At 37.2% G+C, this 17,323-nt stretch overlaps 6 protein-coding genes across 7 annotated transcripts; 3 read left to right on the plus strand and 3 right to left on the minus strand.

Moving 5' to 3' along the window:
- The first annotated feature begins 247 nt into the window (after positions 1–247).
- LOC125586340 (receptor-like protein 33) lies at positions 248–4,930 on the plus strand. Its single transcript, XM_048756353.1, has 2 exons — positions 248–2,019; positions 2,188–4,930. The coding sequence occupies exon 2, from the start codon at positions 2,373–2,375 to the stop codon at positions 3,408–3,410; it is 1,038 nt and encodes a 345-aa protein (XP_048612310.1). The 5' UTR covers positions 248–2,019; positions 2,188–2,372; the 3' UTR covers positions 3,411–4,930.
- A 28-nt stretch (positions 4,931–4,958) lies between these two features.
- On the plus strand, positions 4,959–8,884 carry LOC106436304. Of its 2 annotated transcripts, XM_048756351.1 has the most exons (3): positions 4,959–5,255; positions 5,361–6,015; positions 6,540–8,884. In XM_048756351.1, exon 3 carries the CDS (start codon positions 6,545–6,547, stop codon positions 7,796–7,798), a length of 1,254 nt encoding a protein of 417 aa, XP_048612308.1. In that variant the 5' UTR covers positions 4,959–5,255; positions 5,361–6,015; positions 6,540–6,544; the 3' UTR covers positions 7,799–8,884. The 2 variants fall into 2 exon arrangements, with proteins under 2 accessions (XP_048612308.1, XP_048612307.1); XM_048756350.1 differs by having other exon boundaries at positions 5,361–8,884.
- On the plus strand, positions 8,063–9,009 carry LOC125586146. Its single transcript, XM_048755962.1, has 3 exons — positions 8,063–8,673; positions 8,794–8,879; positions 8,987–9,009. The coding sequence occupies exons 1-3, from the start codon at positions 8,063–8,065 to the stop codon at positions 9,007–9,009; spliced, it is 720 nt and encodes a 239-aa protein (XP_048611919.1).
- A 1,686-nt stretch (positions 9,010–10,695) lies between these two features.
- LOC125586339 lies at positions 10,696–11,418 on the minus strand. The gene is made up of 2 exons (XM_048756352.1): positions 11,245–11,418; positions 10,696–11,150 (listed from the first exon to the last, which is right to left on the minus strand). Exons 1-2 carry the CDS (start codon positions 11,272–11,274, stop codon positions 10,794–10,796), a joined length of 387 nt encoding a protein of 128 aa, XP_048612309.1. The 5' UTR covers positions 11,275–11,418; the 3' UTR covers positions 10,696–10,793.
- A 357-nt stretch (positions 11,419–11,775) lies between these two features.
- On the minus strand, positions 11,776–12,529 carry LOC125586147 (uncharacterized protein At3g43530-like). The gene is made up of 2 exons (XM_048755963.1): positions 12,518–12,529; positions 11,776–12,234 (listed from the first exon to the last, which is right to left on the minus strand). Exons 1-2 carry the CDS (start codon positions 12,527–12,529, stop codon positions 11,776–11,778), a joined length of 471 nt encoding a protein of 156 aa, XP_048611920.1.
- A 1,086-nt stretch (positions 12,530–13,615) lies between these two features.
- Positions 13,616–15,440, minus strand: LOC106449816 (UDP-glycosyltransferase 84B2-like). The gene has a single exon (XM_013891510.3). The coding sequence runs from the start codon at positions 15,041–15,043 to the stop codon at positions 13,661–13,663; it is 1,383 nt and encodes a 460-aa protein (XP_013746964.2). The 5' UTR covers positions 15,044–15,440; the 3' UTR covers positions 13,616–13,660.
- Positions 15,441–17,323: the final 1,883 nt, after the last annotated feature.

Consider the following 17,323-nt stretch of genomic DNA (forward strand, 5'->3'; position numbering starts at 1 on the left):
GTTTCTACTTTTAGTCGGTTTGTTCGGTTTATTCGGTTTAATCGGTTATATACCAAACCATATCCAAATCCTACGGTTTTTATAAAATTATATCCATTCGGTTTATATGGTATATACCAAAACCAAGGCTATTTCGATTCGGTTCGGTACGGTTCGGTTTTACCATATTGAACAGCCCTACCGAAGACTGCAACTCTGTTTGTCGAAAACTAGGGAAGAAGACAAGAACTCATCATTGGGTTAGTAACAAAGGCTTTTATTAGGCTTTTATTAAATCAAAAAAGTTTCTGTCGGTTTACAAATAAGGAAAGAAGCGGTGAAAGCTAATTCACCGAAAAAGTAGAAGTTGGCTAGAAGAAGAAATAAAACCCTAATTTTAGCCGCCAAGAGTGTGTGTGGTTGATTTCGGATTCCTTTCTTGGAGCTCTCCTTTCTCTTTATATAGTTGATCTCCGTCCATGATTACCCTAGGTCGCTCTATTTCATGGGCCTAGGTCCGTCGGGCTGAACGTTCAGGCCGTCGAGCTTGAGGCACTAAGTACTTTTAGTCGCTTGCTTCAGTCGGTTAAAAGTAGTCACGAACCGAGCTGTCTTTTCGTTGCTTAGCTCCAAGAGCCGAGCTGACACCGAATTGTGATGGGCCGGACCTACTATCTGATGGGCCCAATAGAGAGATGTAATCCACCTCCTACAAACTCTTGGTTAAATAAGCCAAGAAGCATAACTTTTCCACGTGCGCTTGCCAGTGAAGACCAGCGTCAAACCCTTACAAAAACATGGACAACTTTGGCTATGCACCACCACCTATAATAAGTCTATTTATATATGAAAACCAAATAACCTATGAACTATTAAAAATTATCAAGATAATTTTAACTAATTAAAATAAATACCAAACCAAATAATAAATTAGATACTTATGCTATTTGGATCAAATATCTATCTGCATCATTATATCATAATGCACTGCATCTCTGAATTTGCAAAGTAGTTCATAGGATATAATTTGAATTATATCAATCTTGAGTGAGGATTCCTGATTACGGATGGTGGTTGATTCAATCACCGAAGAAATAAGGTAAGTAGATTTTCGTATTGAAAATCTTGTCGGATATCAAATTTAAAATTGACCCGACTCAGACACCCACCATACAAAAAATCATGCTCCGTTCGGATTATTGACATGATTCTTACCCGACCCATACCGTTTTTATCGGATCGTGTTCTGTTCCAGGTTATTGGTTCGGTCCATTTGATTAGGCCTAGAACAAAATCCAGATAAAAACAAATTCCGAAAAACTATGCCAAAAGAAAACAAACAAAACAATAGTCAAGTAGAACTATTTAAAATATCTCAGAATTATTGACTGACCAGAGAGGCAAAGATCAGAGAGTGATGTTTAAACGGGACAAAAGACGACGACTTGAATAGTCACTCCGGTCTTCTTCCCTATCCTTCCACCAATAATTCCAATTCTATGTTTCTCCTTCAATCTCATCTTCTTCCTCGAAATCCTGTTCACATGCATCAACCACACACGTATCTTCATATATTTACCAACATCGAGTTGGTCCAGTGGTAAAGGGGTTGCGGCTGTAATTTCCGCCACCCGGGTTCGATCACGCTGGGAGAGACTATTTACAATGCTTGGGTTCCCGGCAAAGACGTGAAAACACCTTTTTTTTTTTTTTACCAAAAAAAAAAAGTTGACAGATCGATGCAGATGAATTCTTGGCGCTTCCGTTCATTACCAATATCCGCAGTTGCAGTCCTCAGTACTAGTAACAAATCATCTTTTCTTAAATTATTATTGTCAGTCATTTGTAAGATTCATAATTCCTAATTATGACTTGTATTGTTTCCCGTGTGTGGCTCTTAAATTTTCTGTGGCTCTTAATTTTCGAAAATTTCATTGTAAAAGGAGTAAAACCAAATTTGTGGAAAGTTGGCTATTCAACACAAAGCCTTTCACTCTCTTGCTTTAACGTGAATAACACGTCTCGTACAAAGACTAAATAGTGAGTACTAGTAACAAATCATCTCTTCTTGAATTATTTTTCTTTCTCGTCTGTAACTCTCTCAGTCCCTTGTGACTTGTATTCTTTTGTAGTATATTCTCATCTGATTCAAACAAGTTATCATTTACCGTGTTTGGCTCTTAATTTTCGAAATTTTCTATAATACAGAAAAATTGACAATTCAACACAAAAGAAGAGAAATGGTGATGCAAGCTGGGTGGATTTGGATCACTGTATCTGTGTATATATAAGGGAATGAGCATGAAACCATGTTGCCATCACAATTTCTTTTTTCCTTTGTACTTCTTCTTCATTATTGATATTCAAGAAGAAGGAAAATCTCTAGGAACTTAATGAGTACCATTCTTACTACTCTTTCTTTTCTCTTCTTTTTCAATTTTAACTTTCAAGACGTGTTTGCAGTTCCTTCTACTCATTTGTGCCACCCGGAACAAAGAGTTGCACTTCTTGAGATCAAGAAAGAGCTTGAGATTAGTGAATCTTCTTGTCAAGGTTACATTAATGAAAATGGTATTGTTAGCCCTTATCCGAAGACGGAGTCTTGGAAAAATAACACCGACTGTTGTTATTGGGATGGTATCACGTGTGATGCCAAGACCGGGAAAGTGATAGAGCTAAACCTCACTTCCAGCTGCCTCTACGGCAGGTTTCATTCTAATACCCTTCAAAATCTTGGCTTCCTAATCGTTCTAGACCTTTCGTTTAATGAGTTATATGGTCAAATCTTGCCTTCAGTAGCAAAACTTTCACATCTCACATCCTTCGATATTTCTAATAATAAGTTTTCGGGTCAGATTCCATATTCAATTGGAAACCTTTCACGTCTAGCCGCTCTTGATATCTCTGGTAACAATTTTGTTGGTGAAATCCCATCTACTTTTGGCCGTTTGAACCAGTTGACCTACTTACGTGTTGGTTCCAACAAGCTTAGTGGTAACTTTCCTATTGCAATACTAAATTTGACAAATCTGTCAGTTTTATCACTCTACTACAATCAATTCACAGGAACTCTTCCTCCAAATATCACTTCACTCCCCGACTTGGAGTACCTTTATGCAGATAACAACGATTTCGTTGGAACCCTCCATTATTCTCTCTCCACCATCCCTTCTGTGACGAATAATCAACTCGATGGCCCTTTACTTTTACCATCTAAGCTACTAGGGTTAAGTCTTGGCAGTAATAGATTCAGAGGCCCGATCCCAATATCCATTTCCAAATTAGTGAATCTTCAGGTGCTTGACATGTCCCATTGGAACACCCAAGGTCCAGTTGATTTCAATATCTTTTCGCATCTCAAATCGCTCATAACTCTGGACTTATCCTATTTGAACACCACCACCAAGATTGACTTGACTGCAATCTCATAATTTTCCAAGTCGCTCGATACATTAGATCTCTCAGGAAACCATGTTTTAGCCACAAACAAAAGTTCAGTTTCTGATCCTCCTTCGAAGGTTATAAGGCAATTATTATTGCAAGGCTGTGGTATTACCGAATTTCCGGAGCTTCTAAGAACTCAGCAGAATATGGCATTTCTTAAAATTTCTAACAACAAAATCAAAGGTCAAGTGCCTAGCTGGTTATGGACGTTACCAAAACTGTGGTACGTGGATCTTTCCAACAACAATTTCATTGGTATGGAAAGATCTATCAAACATGGAGTATCCTCGAACATTGTGACTCTAGACATTTCCAACAACGAAATCAAAGGTTATGGATGTTCCCAAATCTAGAGTACTTGATTTTTTCCTACAACAAAATTAACGGTCAAGTTCCTGGCTGGTTATGGAAGCTATCAAGTCTGTCGTCTCTGGATCTCTCCTACAATAATCTTATTGGATTTGAAAGATCTACGAAACATGGACTATCCCCTGAGCTACAAATTCTAGACATTTCTAACAACAAAATCAAAGGTCAAGTACCTGGCTGGTTATGGACGCTTCCAAGCCTGTATAACCTGGATTTTTCCAACAATAATTTCATCAGTTTCGGAAGATCACGGAAACTTGGAATATCCTCTGCCTTGCAGTACTTCCAGAAACAATTTCACTGGACATATTCCTTCGCTGGTATGTGAGTTGCGCTCTCTAATCATTCTCGATTTATCAGTCAACGACTTCAATGGATCAATCCCTCATTGTTTGCAAAATCTGAAGAAAAGTCTTTCATATCTCAACCCTCGTCATAATAATCTTAGTGGACGTCTACCGGGGAATGTGATTGAAAGTCTAAAGTCTATAGACGTCGGTTATAACCAACTGGTGGGGAAGCTTCCTAGATCTTTGATGAATTTCTCCTCGCTCGAAGTTTTAAATGTGGAAAGCAGCAGAATCAACAACGTGTTTCCATTATGGTTGAGTTCTCTACAAAATTTGCAAATTCTTATCTTACGATCTAATGAATTCAATGGACCGATACATCAAGCCTCGTTCAGTAAATTGCAAATCGTCGATATATCATACAATCAATTCAGTGGGACTCTACCATCAGATTATTTTGTGGGTTGGAGTGCAATGTCATCCCTTGGGACAAACAAAGATCAGTCGGCTGAAAAGTACATGGGAGATAAATCATCAGGTTATTACCAGGATTCAATAGTTTTGAAAAATAAAGGAAGGGAGATTGAGATTGTACGTATCCTAAAAGTCCTCACAGCACTCGACTTCTCCCAAAACAGATTTGAAGGAGAGATTCCAGAATCCGTCGGCTTACTGAAAGAGCTTCGTTCACTCAGCATGTCAAACAATGCCTTCACTGGACACATCCCCTCATCGATGGGGAATCTGACATCTCTCGAGTCACTTGACGTCTCTCAAAACAAGCTTTCAGGTGAAATTCCGCAAGAGCTAGGAACTCTCTCATTCCTTTCCTACATGAATTTCTCCAATAACCAGCTTGCAGGTCTGGTACCTGGAGGCACTCAGTTTCGAACGCAGTCTTGCTCTTCTTTCGCAAACAACTCGGGACTTTTCGGCCCTGCTCTTGACGAAGCTTGTAGTGATATCCGCAACAGTATAAAACACCAGAGGTTGAGGAAAAAGAAGAAGAAGAAGAAGAAGAGATGTTTAGTTGGATTGCAGCTGCAATAGGATTTGGACCAGGTATTGCGTTTGGATTGACGATTGGATACATATTAGTTTCCCACAAACCAGAGTGGTTCAGAAATCCGTTTGGCCGAAACAAACGCAGAAGCACCACAACACGTTAGAGAGGTAATATTCTGGATTTGTTAGAATAAAGACTATATATATTATAATAGAATGTTTTGGATGAATGAATACGTGAAATAACGTATTAATCTACTTTTCTTTGTGTAGCCTTCTTTACCCCCAAGTTGAAAATTTTTTTATAAAAAAAAATGTATAATGAAGCAAGCAAACCAAATGGACTGTCAAGAAGAAGCTTTGGAGAGGGAAACTCATCTATGTCCTAACGTGTGTTTTAGTGTGTTCTTGTTTTAGCCAATGTTTGTGGTTTCTCTGCAACTGAGCATTGAGCAACTCTGTTTTTAGTGGACATTAATCTACAAAGGACCAAAAAAAAATCTATAACCACCAAAACTAATCTCTTATGGGACAAATGAGTGTAAATTATGATTGTGCCCTTAATGAAAGCTTAATATCAACCATTAAATCTGATTTTTCACGTTATAATATGAGCCGTCCGATCTTTAAGGATGAAATATTTACAATAAGGCCATTAATGAAGCTTGTCTCTCAGCCGACGGATCTTATGAGTGTGTTTTAATCTTGGCCATCAGATTTCGCTTGGGTCCCATAGAAAATTTAATCACTCTTCTTCTTCATTTATTCCTCAACCATACCCAACCACTACGGAAATTCATTCACTTCACCAACCAAACCTCTCTTCTTCAACTCTTCACCCACAAACTTTTACCTCTGTTTCATAGGGTCTTTCTACAGACGTCGTGAAACATCCCATTTGCGTGGTCCTTGGTTCTGAAATCGATTTGTAAGTGTAAACTCTCTTCTTCTCTCTCTTTTGTCTTTCTCTCTTATGTTTTTATTGTTCTTTGTTTCGGTTAAGTCATATAAAATACATGTTAACCGTATTAGTCAGATTATAAGGTTTGATATAATGTTGTTAGAGTATGAAACATGAAATTGTAGAAGAAATTGTTTTTGTCTATGGTACAACCGGTACAACTTGTAACACAAAATTCTTTAACAATTGGTTTCACTGGTACAACTGATGTAGTATTACTGACATTTTTACAGAAAACGTATCATTAGTAAATCTGGTACAACTCGGTGTAACACATTGAATAGGTGGTATTGATACAACTCGTATAACTTATAATAGTCATGTGCAAAGTGAACGTCGTATAACCGGTATTACTAGTATAACTAATAACTACTGTGATATGTAAACCCGTCAAAGTGATAATATTAGTATAACCGATATTTTTAACAACTGTAAAACTCATATAACTTGTACAACTACTCAATGATATTGTTGTTTTTTACTCATTTCAGGAACTATGGATAGTAAAGGATCTGTGGTGATACATTTTGAACATGGTGTAGACCGACAGATTTCTACTTTGGTGATGAAAGGAAGATATGAGGAGATTACTTATTCTCATTTGGTTGATAGAATAGGCAAAAAACTGAAGATTGATGTAGCTGCGACCAAGTTTCAACTGAGTTACTTTCCGCTGGTCTTGAATAATAAAAATTCTTGTTATATCTTGGATGATGAAGATGTTTTAGGATATTTGTTGATGGTAGATAAGAAAAACCGACGTTGTGTCTTGCATGTGGAACTTACCAAAATCGTCTCCGAAAATCAGAGTAACGAGATGTTTTCTATGAATGAGGAAAATCTGAGTGATGCCAGAGCTAATGATGGCATGGTTGGAGTTGGAGAATTGGAAATTGTTCCTCATATTCAGGAGGATGAGTTTGAGCATGAGAAAATCAATGAAGAGGGTGATGAAATGGATGATAGGGAGGAGTTGCCGGCTGTTACAGCAGTTGAACCTCCTGTTGTCAATTCAGAGTGGGATGATGGCATTGATATGAGTTTTCATCAAGAATTTGCGACTAGAGAAGAAGTGAGGGATTCAGTGGACAAAGGTGTGCATTCCAATAGTTTTGAGGTTGATATAGTGAAGTCGAATCCTCGGGTTTACATATTGAAATGTCGTGGGGCTGGATGCATATGGTATTTACGACCTGGAAAGCTGAAGAACTCTGCTTTTTTCTCTATCAGAACTTATAGAAAGATGCATGCGTGCTCTCGTGGAGATGTAAGTGTCATGAAGAAGAAGAAAAGAGGCACACCAAGCTTGGTCGCATCAGTGGTCGCATCCCGGCAAATACAAGACTCTGGATCCAAAGACTCTCATAGATTTGGTGAAGAACAGACTGGGTGTTACGGTTTCATATTCTACGGTTTTGAGAGGGAAAATAAAGCTTTGAGTGATTTGCGTGGTAACCCGGAGGAGAGTTTTGCTAGGCTGCCATCTTACTTGTACATGTTACAAAGGATGAATCCTGATACCATTACACGATTAGAAGTGGATGAGAAGAACCAGTTTAAGTATATGTTCTTTGCGCTCGGAGCTTGCATCGAAGGGTTCAAGGCGATGAGGCAAGTGATAATAATGGATGGAACTCACCTGAAGGGTGTGTACAAAGGAGTGCTTCTCATTGCCACTGCTCAGGATCCAGATCATCATCATTATCCCCTTGCTTTTGCGGTAGTAGATGGTGAGAAAAATGCAAGCTGAGAGTGGTTTTTGACTATATTAAAAACTTTGATACCAGATGATCCTCAGCTTGTATTTTGTACTAATAGAAACCAAAGCATCATCAAGAAAGTACACGAGGTATACCCATTTGCGATCCATGGATATTACAATTATCACTTGTCTAATAATGTAAGCGGAGCTTGCAGCAATGTTAACAAGAAAGGGGTTGCCAAAAAATTTAGAAATATTGCTGGTATTTACAGTGAGGTGGAGTTCAGAAAATGCTACAACGATTTCAGGAAAATGTATCCTCAAGCGGCCGAGTATCTAGATGACAGTGTTCATGAGACAAAATGGGCAAGATGTAAATTTCCGGGAGAAAGGTACAACATAGACACAACCAACACTGTTGAATCTATCAATGGTGTTTTGAAGGAACCACGGAAATATGTGTTGTTGCCAATGCTTGATGTGATCGTGGAAAAAATAACAGAATGGTTCAACAAAAACCGTATATTATCTCTACACGTACCAGAGAGACAGATACTAATCCCACATGTGCATGGGATATTGCATCACATATATCCTACGGCTAAAAAGCTCAAGGTGACCGAGCTAAATACATTTGAAGGTCACTACAATGTGCTTGGCGAGGATGGTCATGGTTATTTGGTTGATTTGAGCAACATAACATGCTATTGTAGGTATTTTGATATTGATCGGTATCCTTGTGTGCATGCACTTGCTACCATCATGGCGTGTGGAGAAATGGCTGAACATTATTGTTCTAGGTATTACTGGATGGAGCAGTGGACTTTGGAATATTACAGGACAATATATCAAGTGTCTCATCATTCAACATGGGAAAGTTCTAAAATTCCTGAGGAAATCCGATCTCAGGTTGTCTTCCCTCCGTATGTGGAGAAAAAAAAAAGAAGACTATAAGTTACTAGATTCACGTCTGCCGGAAAATATCTGAAGAAGAGAAAGAAGAAGTTTCCACCATTGATTGAAAAAAGTGGCAGTGATGGCAGTGGCAGTGATAACAATAGCAGTGGTAGCAGTGACAGCAGTGGTAGCGAGGGAAATGGGGACGAGGGAGGTGACAACGAAGGAAGTGGTAACGAAAAAAATGATGAATGAGTCTTACTTGTTAACTTGCTTATGTGTTGTGGAACTTATTTATGTGTTTTAGAATTTATTTATGTGTTGTGTTGTTTCAATCAGGTAATACAGGTGCAACATGGTAAAACTTCATAAAACATAACACTCATATTTCTGTGTTGTCATACTGGTACAACTAGTAAAACTAAAATAGGTTCGACTGGTATAACTAGTACAACTATGTCTAGTTTACTAAAATAGGTTCTACTGGTATAACTAGTACAACTATGCAGCATCTGAAATTTAATTATTCTTTTGGGCTTTCCATATTAATAAAACAATCAAATAGTCTAATTTTAAGTGTTTGGATATGTTTCTTTGTGTTTTGTATTGGCTTTTTTTTTTTTGGATTTCTAACTCCATCACAAAAGTTTGCTTGATCTACCTTATACTTTTAAGGTTTGTTAACTTGTTTGTCCACATATTTTTTGTAAAACATACGTGACAAGTATTTTAACAATAGTGATGATTTCATTGTATCCGGGCAAACACATGTAAACATAATTAAATGGTACAACTTAGATAATAGTATTTTTTTCTTTGGTACAACTAATATTTCAGGTTTCACTGCCAAAGTACAACTCTGTACAACCTAGTATAACTAAATAACTAGTACAACTTTGTGCAAGCCAGTATAACTAATAAACTAGTACAACTTTGTAGAAACCAGTATAACTAAATAACTAATACAACTTTTTGTGCATAATGTGTTTCAGATAAGTGGATTCCCAGATAAGTCTTACACGTTTTAATTCAACACTAGTTTTTCTAGTTGTACTAATTTTATATTTTTTGGCATAGTTGATGCAGTTTTACTTGGTCTAGTTTCCCACCTGTAAATGCAACATGTTCAACCACCAAATCAATTACACACATACAAGTTTGGATTTAGGTTTTAAAACACACACATACAAGTTTTAGGTTTTAAAACACACACATACAAGTTTGGATTTAGGTTTTAAAACAAACACATACAGGTTCCAAAAACAACAACATAGTTTAGCACTTCGCCAAATCAGTTTGGCGTAAAAGGAGACCTCAACAAATGAGAACGCTTGGGCACCCTCTTTGGCATCTCATTAACTCCAACCGAAGCTGCCTCCTCTAAAGCATCATCAACTCCAACCTCACCTTCCTTCTCTAAAGCATCATCAACTCTAACCTCACCTTCCTTCTCCAAAGCATCATCATCATCTACAACCTCATTTGTCTTGTCCACAACAGCTTTTTCCGCAGCAGCCTTCTCAAATCTCTCTGCAGTGTCTGCCATAATTTGAAGTGTAGATTGCTCATCTCCATCATCATCAAATCTCTCTTCAGTATCTACATTGAACAAAAATACATCATGACTTAGATCATCATCATTAAAAATATAATTTGAACTTATATGTTATCATGACTTACCTTGCATCAACTTCTCAGCCTCTGATCTGTTTCTCACCATCCTTCTCAGCCTCTGCCTCAATCTGTTTCTCACCATCCTTCTCAGCTTCTACCTCATCACCATCCTTCTCAGCCTCTGCCTCATCACCATCCTTGTCACCATTGTCCTCACCCTCCTTATCAGCCTCATCATCATCCCAGCCCTGCTTCTCAGCCTCTTCATCACCCTCCTTATCACCATGCTTCTCAGCCTCTTCATCACCCTCCTTATCACCATGCATCTCAGCCTCTTCATCACCATCATTATCTCTTCTTCTGCCTCCTGAAGCATATCCGGTTTCAATTTCACCAAACTGGAATGACCAACTTTCTCTCTAAATCTTGTCTTGTTCCAACTCCTTTACTCTTGCTGCTAGAAGACGAATTGTTTCGTCTCTCAATGCAAATCCATCGTCCATTCTTTTGTTCAACTTCAACTCTAATTCTCTTAAACTCTCACGACCTGCCTCGCCCCCTGCCTCGCCTCCTGCCTCGCCCCCTGCCTCAACTCCTGGCTCGCCTCCTGCCTCGCCCCCTGCCTCAACTCCTGCCTCGCCCCCTGCCTCGCCTCCTTCCCGCCTCCTGCTTGCTCTTGTTGCTCTCGGGTTCTCACATCCATCTCGAATAGATCCGGGCAGAAAATTTTACTCCCTGGTTCTAGTAGGATCTTGTTCCAACTGTCAACAGCTATGTCTAGCGTATCCGAATCATCTATCAGCTTCAAGTCTTCATAAGTCCATTCATCCATTATTTCATACAAAAGGTCTGCTTCATATCCCTGTGGTTCCAAAATACTGATAATCTCCTGAAATATGACCAACAACAAATTACACATTTAATTAACTATGAACTTGAAGAAAATGACATAAACAACACTTAAAAAAATTATAAGCTTTTACCTTTGTGTTTCCTAGCGTCCGATAAATCATGTCAAGTGGAAATCATGTTGTTCCGGTCCTCTTGAACTTCCATTTGCACATTCTTGGACAACCATCAAGACAGTTTGGAACTGGCTCTCTGAATCTTTCTCTAAGGACAAGGATACATTTAAATGCTAATATCTGCACATCATTTCACACAATCACATTAGTTATATTATAACAAATATGCTTATGAAAAATACAATTCATATACCTCCAAAGGGTTGATAAACCCAGAAATACCCACTCTGCCTTCTCTGGGATCCCATCACGAAACTGATCCCTCACATGAAAAATCTCCTTCATGCAATCATCAAATGTGTAACGGCCCCATGGAAATTCGGTGCAAAACCTCAGATCTTCTGCTGCTTGGAGAGTGAAATACTCAATGAAGTATCCTCCTTTTGACCTTCCTCTTAAAACTCTAGCAAGAAAGTAAAGAACCGCCATCCTCAGACGATCGCCACTACGATCAAACTTCATCTTCTGAAGTTTCTCTAAGACATCCGCTTATGTCACTTGCAGACCCTTTTCCTTCCCATCCTTTGTCTTCTTCACCTTAAAATGCTTTCTCGCAAACTTCATGCTCCCTATGCTCAGATAGTTTTCTGGATATGAGTGGCAGTATAAACCAGAGAGGAGGCTATGTTCCGTGATGGAGTATCTAATTGGAACACCGTTTTCCCCAAACCAAGCTTGTCGACCCTTTCCTGTATGCATAGTACGAAGTAGCAACATCCACAATCCCATCACTTTTCTTGTTGGGGTACAATCCATGTGAAATATATGCTTGAACTGAGGATGATCCTGAAACCAACTCTTCTCTGAGGCCTCAAACTTTTCAACCGTGTTCAGAAAATCGTGTTGATGACACCTTGAGGAGAGCTTGCAACCCTTTCCATAGTCGTTCGGTTTGAAGAAAAAACCAGCAAGTCTGTCAGCTTCTACGGTCATATCATCCCTCTCAACCTGAAAAACACAAACAAAATACACTGAATAAATAACTGAGTTATACAACACAAAATCACTTAGTTGTACCAGTTACACTAATTGAATTAAAAATAATATTACTAGTTCTACCAGCAAGCCTAGTTATACAACGACAACACCATCTCATTAAATAGTTATACAAAATACTTCTCTAGTTATACCAGTCAGACTACGTATAAGAAGCGTAGTTGTACCAATTATATTACTTATAAAAAATGTGGTTTTACTAGTTATACTGAATCTGTTTACAACATATTATTACCAGTTGCACCATTTTCACTCTTTTAGTTGTGCTAGTAATTCAATACTCAGTTGTATTAGTTAGACTAATTATACTTTTCATAATTATACCAGTTATATTAGTTATAAGAAGTGTGGTTGTACTAGTTATAATAGTTCCATTGATTATGTTTTACAACATATTATTACCAGTTGAATTAGTTTCATTCTTTTAGTTATACTAGTTATTCAATACTCAGGTGTATTAGTTAAAATAATTATACTTTTGATAGTTGTACCAGTTATATTATTTATAAGAAGTGTGGTTGTACTAGTTATACTAGTTCCATTGATTATGTTTACAACATATTATTACCAGTTGAACTAGTTTTATTGTTTTAGTTGTACTAGTTACACTACTTATATAATTACTACATATTTCTTAGTTCAACCCTATCATAAATAATTCTAAAACCATTTTAAATGGACTTGTTTACCGTTCTTGGCGAGTCATTATCAACGGCAACCTCGGGTGCGTTTGAATCTCTGTTGTTAGATCCAATCTCCTCATCGTTCTGCTCGTCTACACGATGTGAAGGACTCTTTGTGGAAGAGCCTGAGGTTACTCGAGGTTGTTGTGGATTCTCGGCCTCACTCGCTGCATGAGTTGGTGTTGGCGATTTTTGTGGCTGACTCGGAATCACTGGGCGTGGTGTACCCTCGCTATCGCCCTGAGAAGGCAATTCTGCTGCTGGTGTGGGGGGGGAATGAACGCCTTGATGTTCCGGTGGTGATGTTGCGGTTTCTCTCACACGGCTCCGAGCCCTCTTGGTTGGATTTGTAAATAAGTTAAAGTTTCTTGGTTACTTAGTCTTTTTCCCTTATTTTTGATTTTTTTTTGAAAAAAATTTAATTAAAAATAGAAGAGGTCCGTTCTGAATTTTTTTGACCTCCTTTGTCCCATACCAACATTTGATCCGTTTTTAGTCAATGTTTATGTTTCTTTGTTTTCTTTTGTATTTAAATTTCATGAAATCTTCTTATTATCCTATTTTTCGTTTCAGAATTTATTGGAAATACATGGGATTATCTTAAATTATATTTTTATTAAATATATTAATTAATAAGCATGTGGTTCAACTACTAAAATTAAATCCCGGTTATCGCCGGTTAAAAACAATAATTCTTAAACACAACTTGTGATATAGCCAATGAACGAGTCCAGATTCTGAGCCGATGAACCACCGGGTGCCAACGCCAATCTCGCCGCTTGCTTCAGCTCCGTCGCTCTCCTCCTCATATCCTCCGCTGAAGGTCCTTCCATCACAGCCTCAATACATCTCTCAACCTCCGCAACCTTGAGCTGGCCGTCAACTTCATCGTTCCTCATCCTCACTCCGATCCCAAACACATCCACAAGCAATCTCGCGTCAAGCGGCTGATCGATCCAACTCGGGTACGCCACCACCGGAACACCAGTCACCACCGTCTCCATCGTCGAGTTCCATCCACAGTGCGTGACGAAACAAGAGATCGCCACGTGGCTCAATATCCTCTCTTGAGGACCCCACTCGATAACAACCCCTTGTCCTTCTTGAACCATCTCCTGCAAAACGCCGACGTTTTGAGCCATCTCCTTAGGCCTAATCACCCAGAGAAATGAAATTCCTCTGTTTCTCATAGCCGTTGCTATGCTCTCCACTTGATTCACAGACCATTTGAGCAAGCTTCCGAAAGATATGTAAACGACCGAAAACCTAGCTTGCGTGTCAAGCCACTTTATACAATCACCATCAGATCTCCATAGATCAAGATTTTTCTCATCTAGGGTTTTGTCTTCATCAGCTCGCAATAGAAATGGAGAAACCAGAGGACCCACTGGGATTATTGGCTTTAAATGAGACATCGAATCGATTATCTCTGATTCTAGTTCGTAAAACGAGTTAACCAAAACCCATTTCACATTTTTCAAACAATCAACGAAGTCCAACATTAGGTTATTAAAGTTACTTCCCGAAGAAGGTAACATAAACGAAGGAAGATCTCTAACTTCCAACAATGGTAAAGCTGGTAGATCAACTGTCTGATTCAGATCTTCTAGATCCTCGGGGAAAGTGTTCGTCGCCATGTAGTAACGGTAGTAAACCGAGTAAGCTCCACAAGCTTGGATCCAGAGGAGCGCGCAAGGGATGTTATATGCAGCTGCAACACCTGGAACCCAAGGAGCAAAAGGCACGGTGACAATACAAGAGAATCTATTTGATTCGATGATTTTAGACAAGTTCTTGGCTCCGACATTTCTCAATGACACGAGGAGAGAATCATCGGCTCTTGGGTGGTCTTTTGGTAGCCCATCAGGGAAGAAAGCGAGGTCCACTGGGCTAAGGTGTTCTTCGTCGGCCGTGTTGGCGGCTGAGAGGAGGTCACGGGCTTGTTCGGTGGTGGCGAGAGTGAATCGGAGGTTCGGTCGTGAGAGAAGTTTGGCGAATTTAAGCATTGGATTGAGGTGGCCTTGGACTGGTAGTGCTACCAATAGAACATGCGTTTCTTGACCCACAGTACTTGCCATTATTTAGTAGATAATAAGTTAATAGGTATTAAATTTTGAGTTTTGGATGAAAAAAATTGAGTTGTAAGTGTAGTGTTATATATAAGTAGATAATAAGTCTATGTATAGTAATTGCTAACACAATGAATACTGGTCACTGGTCAATTATAAATAACCATTATTACCAAAAAAATTTAATGTCATTGGTCAATTACATTTACAATTAAGTTTTTTAATTATAGCAAGAACTTTATCAAGAAGAAAAAATGTGGTATAACAAAATCAAAAGTTTTCTAAATCTGTGGAAAATAGAAATGTAATTCGCCAAAATATAAATACATTGTGTGTTGTTTGAGATGCTGAGCCATTTAGCAGACGACATATGCATTTGTTAAAGTTAGCATCCCAGAATATAGAGACTATGGTTATATACTTTAGTCAATTAATTAGCTACTAGTATAGGCTAGCATTGTTTCTTTCTTAATAAAATCCTTACAAAAATACACAAAAAATTATTCAAATACAAAACTTTATATGTGAGATATATACAACTGTAATTTGGTCAAAGATCATATTTCGTAACAAATAAGGAATAAAAATAAAGAGTGTTGAAGTGGCACATATTAATTCGAAAGTCAATTTTCACAAATCTTTGGAAGCAAAGTAATTGGCCAAATATAAATTCACTATGTGTTAATCAAATCACTTAACCATTTAGATAATTTACATGGATTTGTATGCCACGTATCATTTGACTAATGGTCGGGAATATTCTGTGATATATCGTATGAAACCTCCTGAGTTTTTTTTTTCATCCTGTGACACTCTAATGTAAACAAACACAATTAGATAAATGTATTAATACATGATATAAAACGTTTATCTACATCAGTTCATCATATAAGTATACTGTATACAGTGAATAGTGTTCATTCTTGAGGTCATGCGTCTTTCAACCATAGCATCTTCAATGAAACTGTTAAACGGCTCAGGCCATGATGTCTCAAGCAACAATTGAGACGACGTTCTACTCCCAAAGATTCAAGGAATTTGCTGCCAATGCCTAAATCAGAACATCCGGAGAATAAATATTTTTCTCTGCTTTAAACATGAACTTAAATAATAAAGAACAATTTTTGTTAATATAAATTAATCTATGAGCAATTTTCTGAGTTCGAATAGGACACCGATCTCCGGCTTACACGTTTTTGGCTTCCAGTCTTCGGATCAAGTGCTTCTCGTAATCTAAATTTCACCAACGCCTATATAAGAAAGCTCTAAACCTTAAGAAGAGATGATATGCAAAATACACAGCTTTTACTATAAACAGGCAGCTCGATTTAAGGTTTATACTCCATACATTGTACTCATGCTCAAGATCAATAAAACACTGATTTTGATCTTCTAATTTTATTATTTCCTGTTTCTGTAGTTACAAAGAATTCAACACGTTATTTTTCCCTAAAAGTTTACATAGTTTTTTAACATAATAAATATAAATATGGTGATTTCTTTAGATTTTTCAATTAAAAATCACAATAATTTTAATGAATTATTGAACTAAATACAAAAGTAAAGTTAATTTACATATATATATATATATGGTGAACTATATAATTCAACACCTACTGCTTAAAATATATAAGCAAGCTCTAAATTTGTAAGAACATCTTAAATGTATATTTCTATATTTTTCGTTAAAATTAAAAAAAAACTCTATTATAAAAATATATATTGGAGAAAATTCACTTCAAAAATAAAGTTTCTTTATTTAAAAAAAAAACATAGAGATGAATATAGATGTGGGTTGGAAATGGTTTTATATAACTAAATTTTGTTTCTTCAAGAACAACTAAAATATTAACAAAGTGATATGTGTACGAAAACATATTTCATGGGGTTTTAACACATTTCTCAAATATCACTTTCCTTAGATTTTTATTTTTCTAATTATTTATTATTGAGATATCTATATTATTAAAAGAGAAATACCCATTTGAAAATGTCCTTACTTCATTAATTAAACTTTCTATTTTTTTTTTTTTTCAGTTACATTAATGAAATATCCTTAAATAAATTTAAATTACCTATTTTATTTCTTGTCTTTTTAGTTATATTAATGAAATATCCTTAAATGAATTTAAACTACCTATTATATTGAATGTCTTTTTCAGTTACATTAATGAAATATCTTTAAATAAATTTGGACGTAATGTCATTTAATCAACAAAAAAAACTCATAAGTTATCTTTACGTGCATAATTTTAATAATGGAGATTTTTTAAAACGTGCATCATTAAA

This window comes from Brassica napus, chromosome C4, assembly GCF_020379485.1.
Source record: "Brassica napus cultivar Da-Ae chromosome C4, Da-Ae, whole genome shotgun sequence".
Classification (NCBI taxonomy): Eukaryota; Viridiplantae; Streptophyta; class Magnoliopsida; order Brassicales; family Brassicaceae; genus Brassica; species Brassica napus.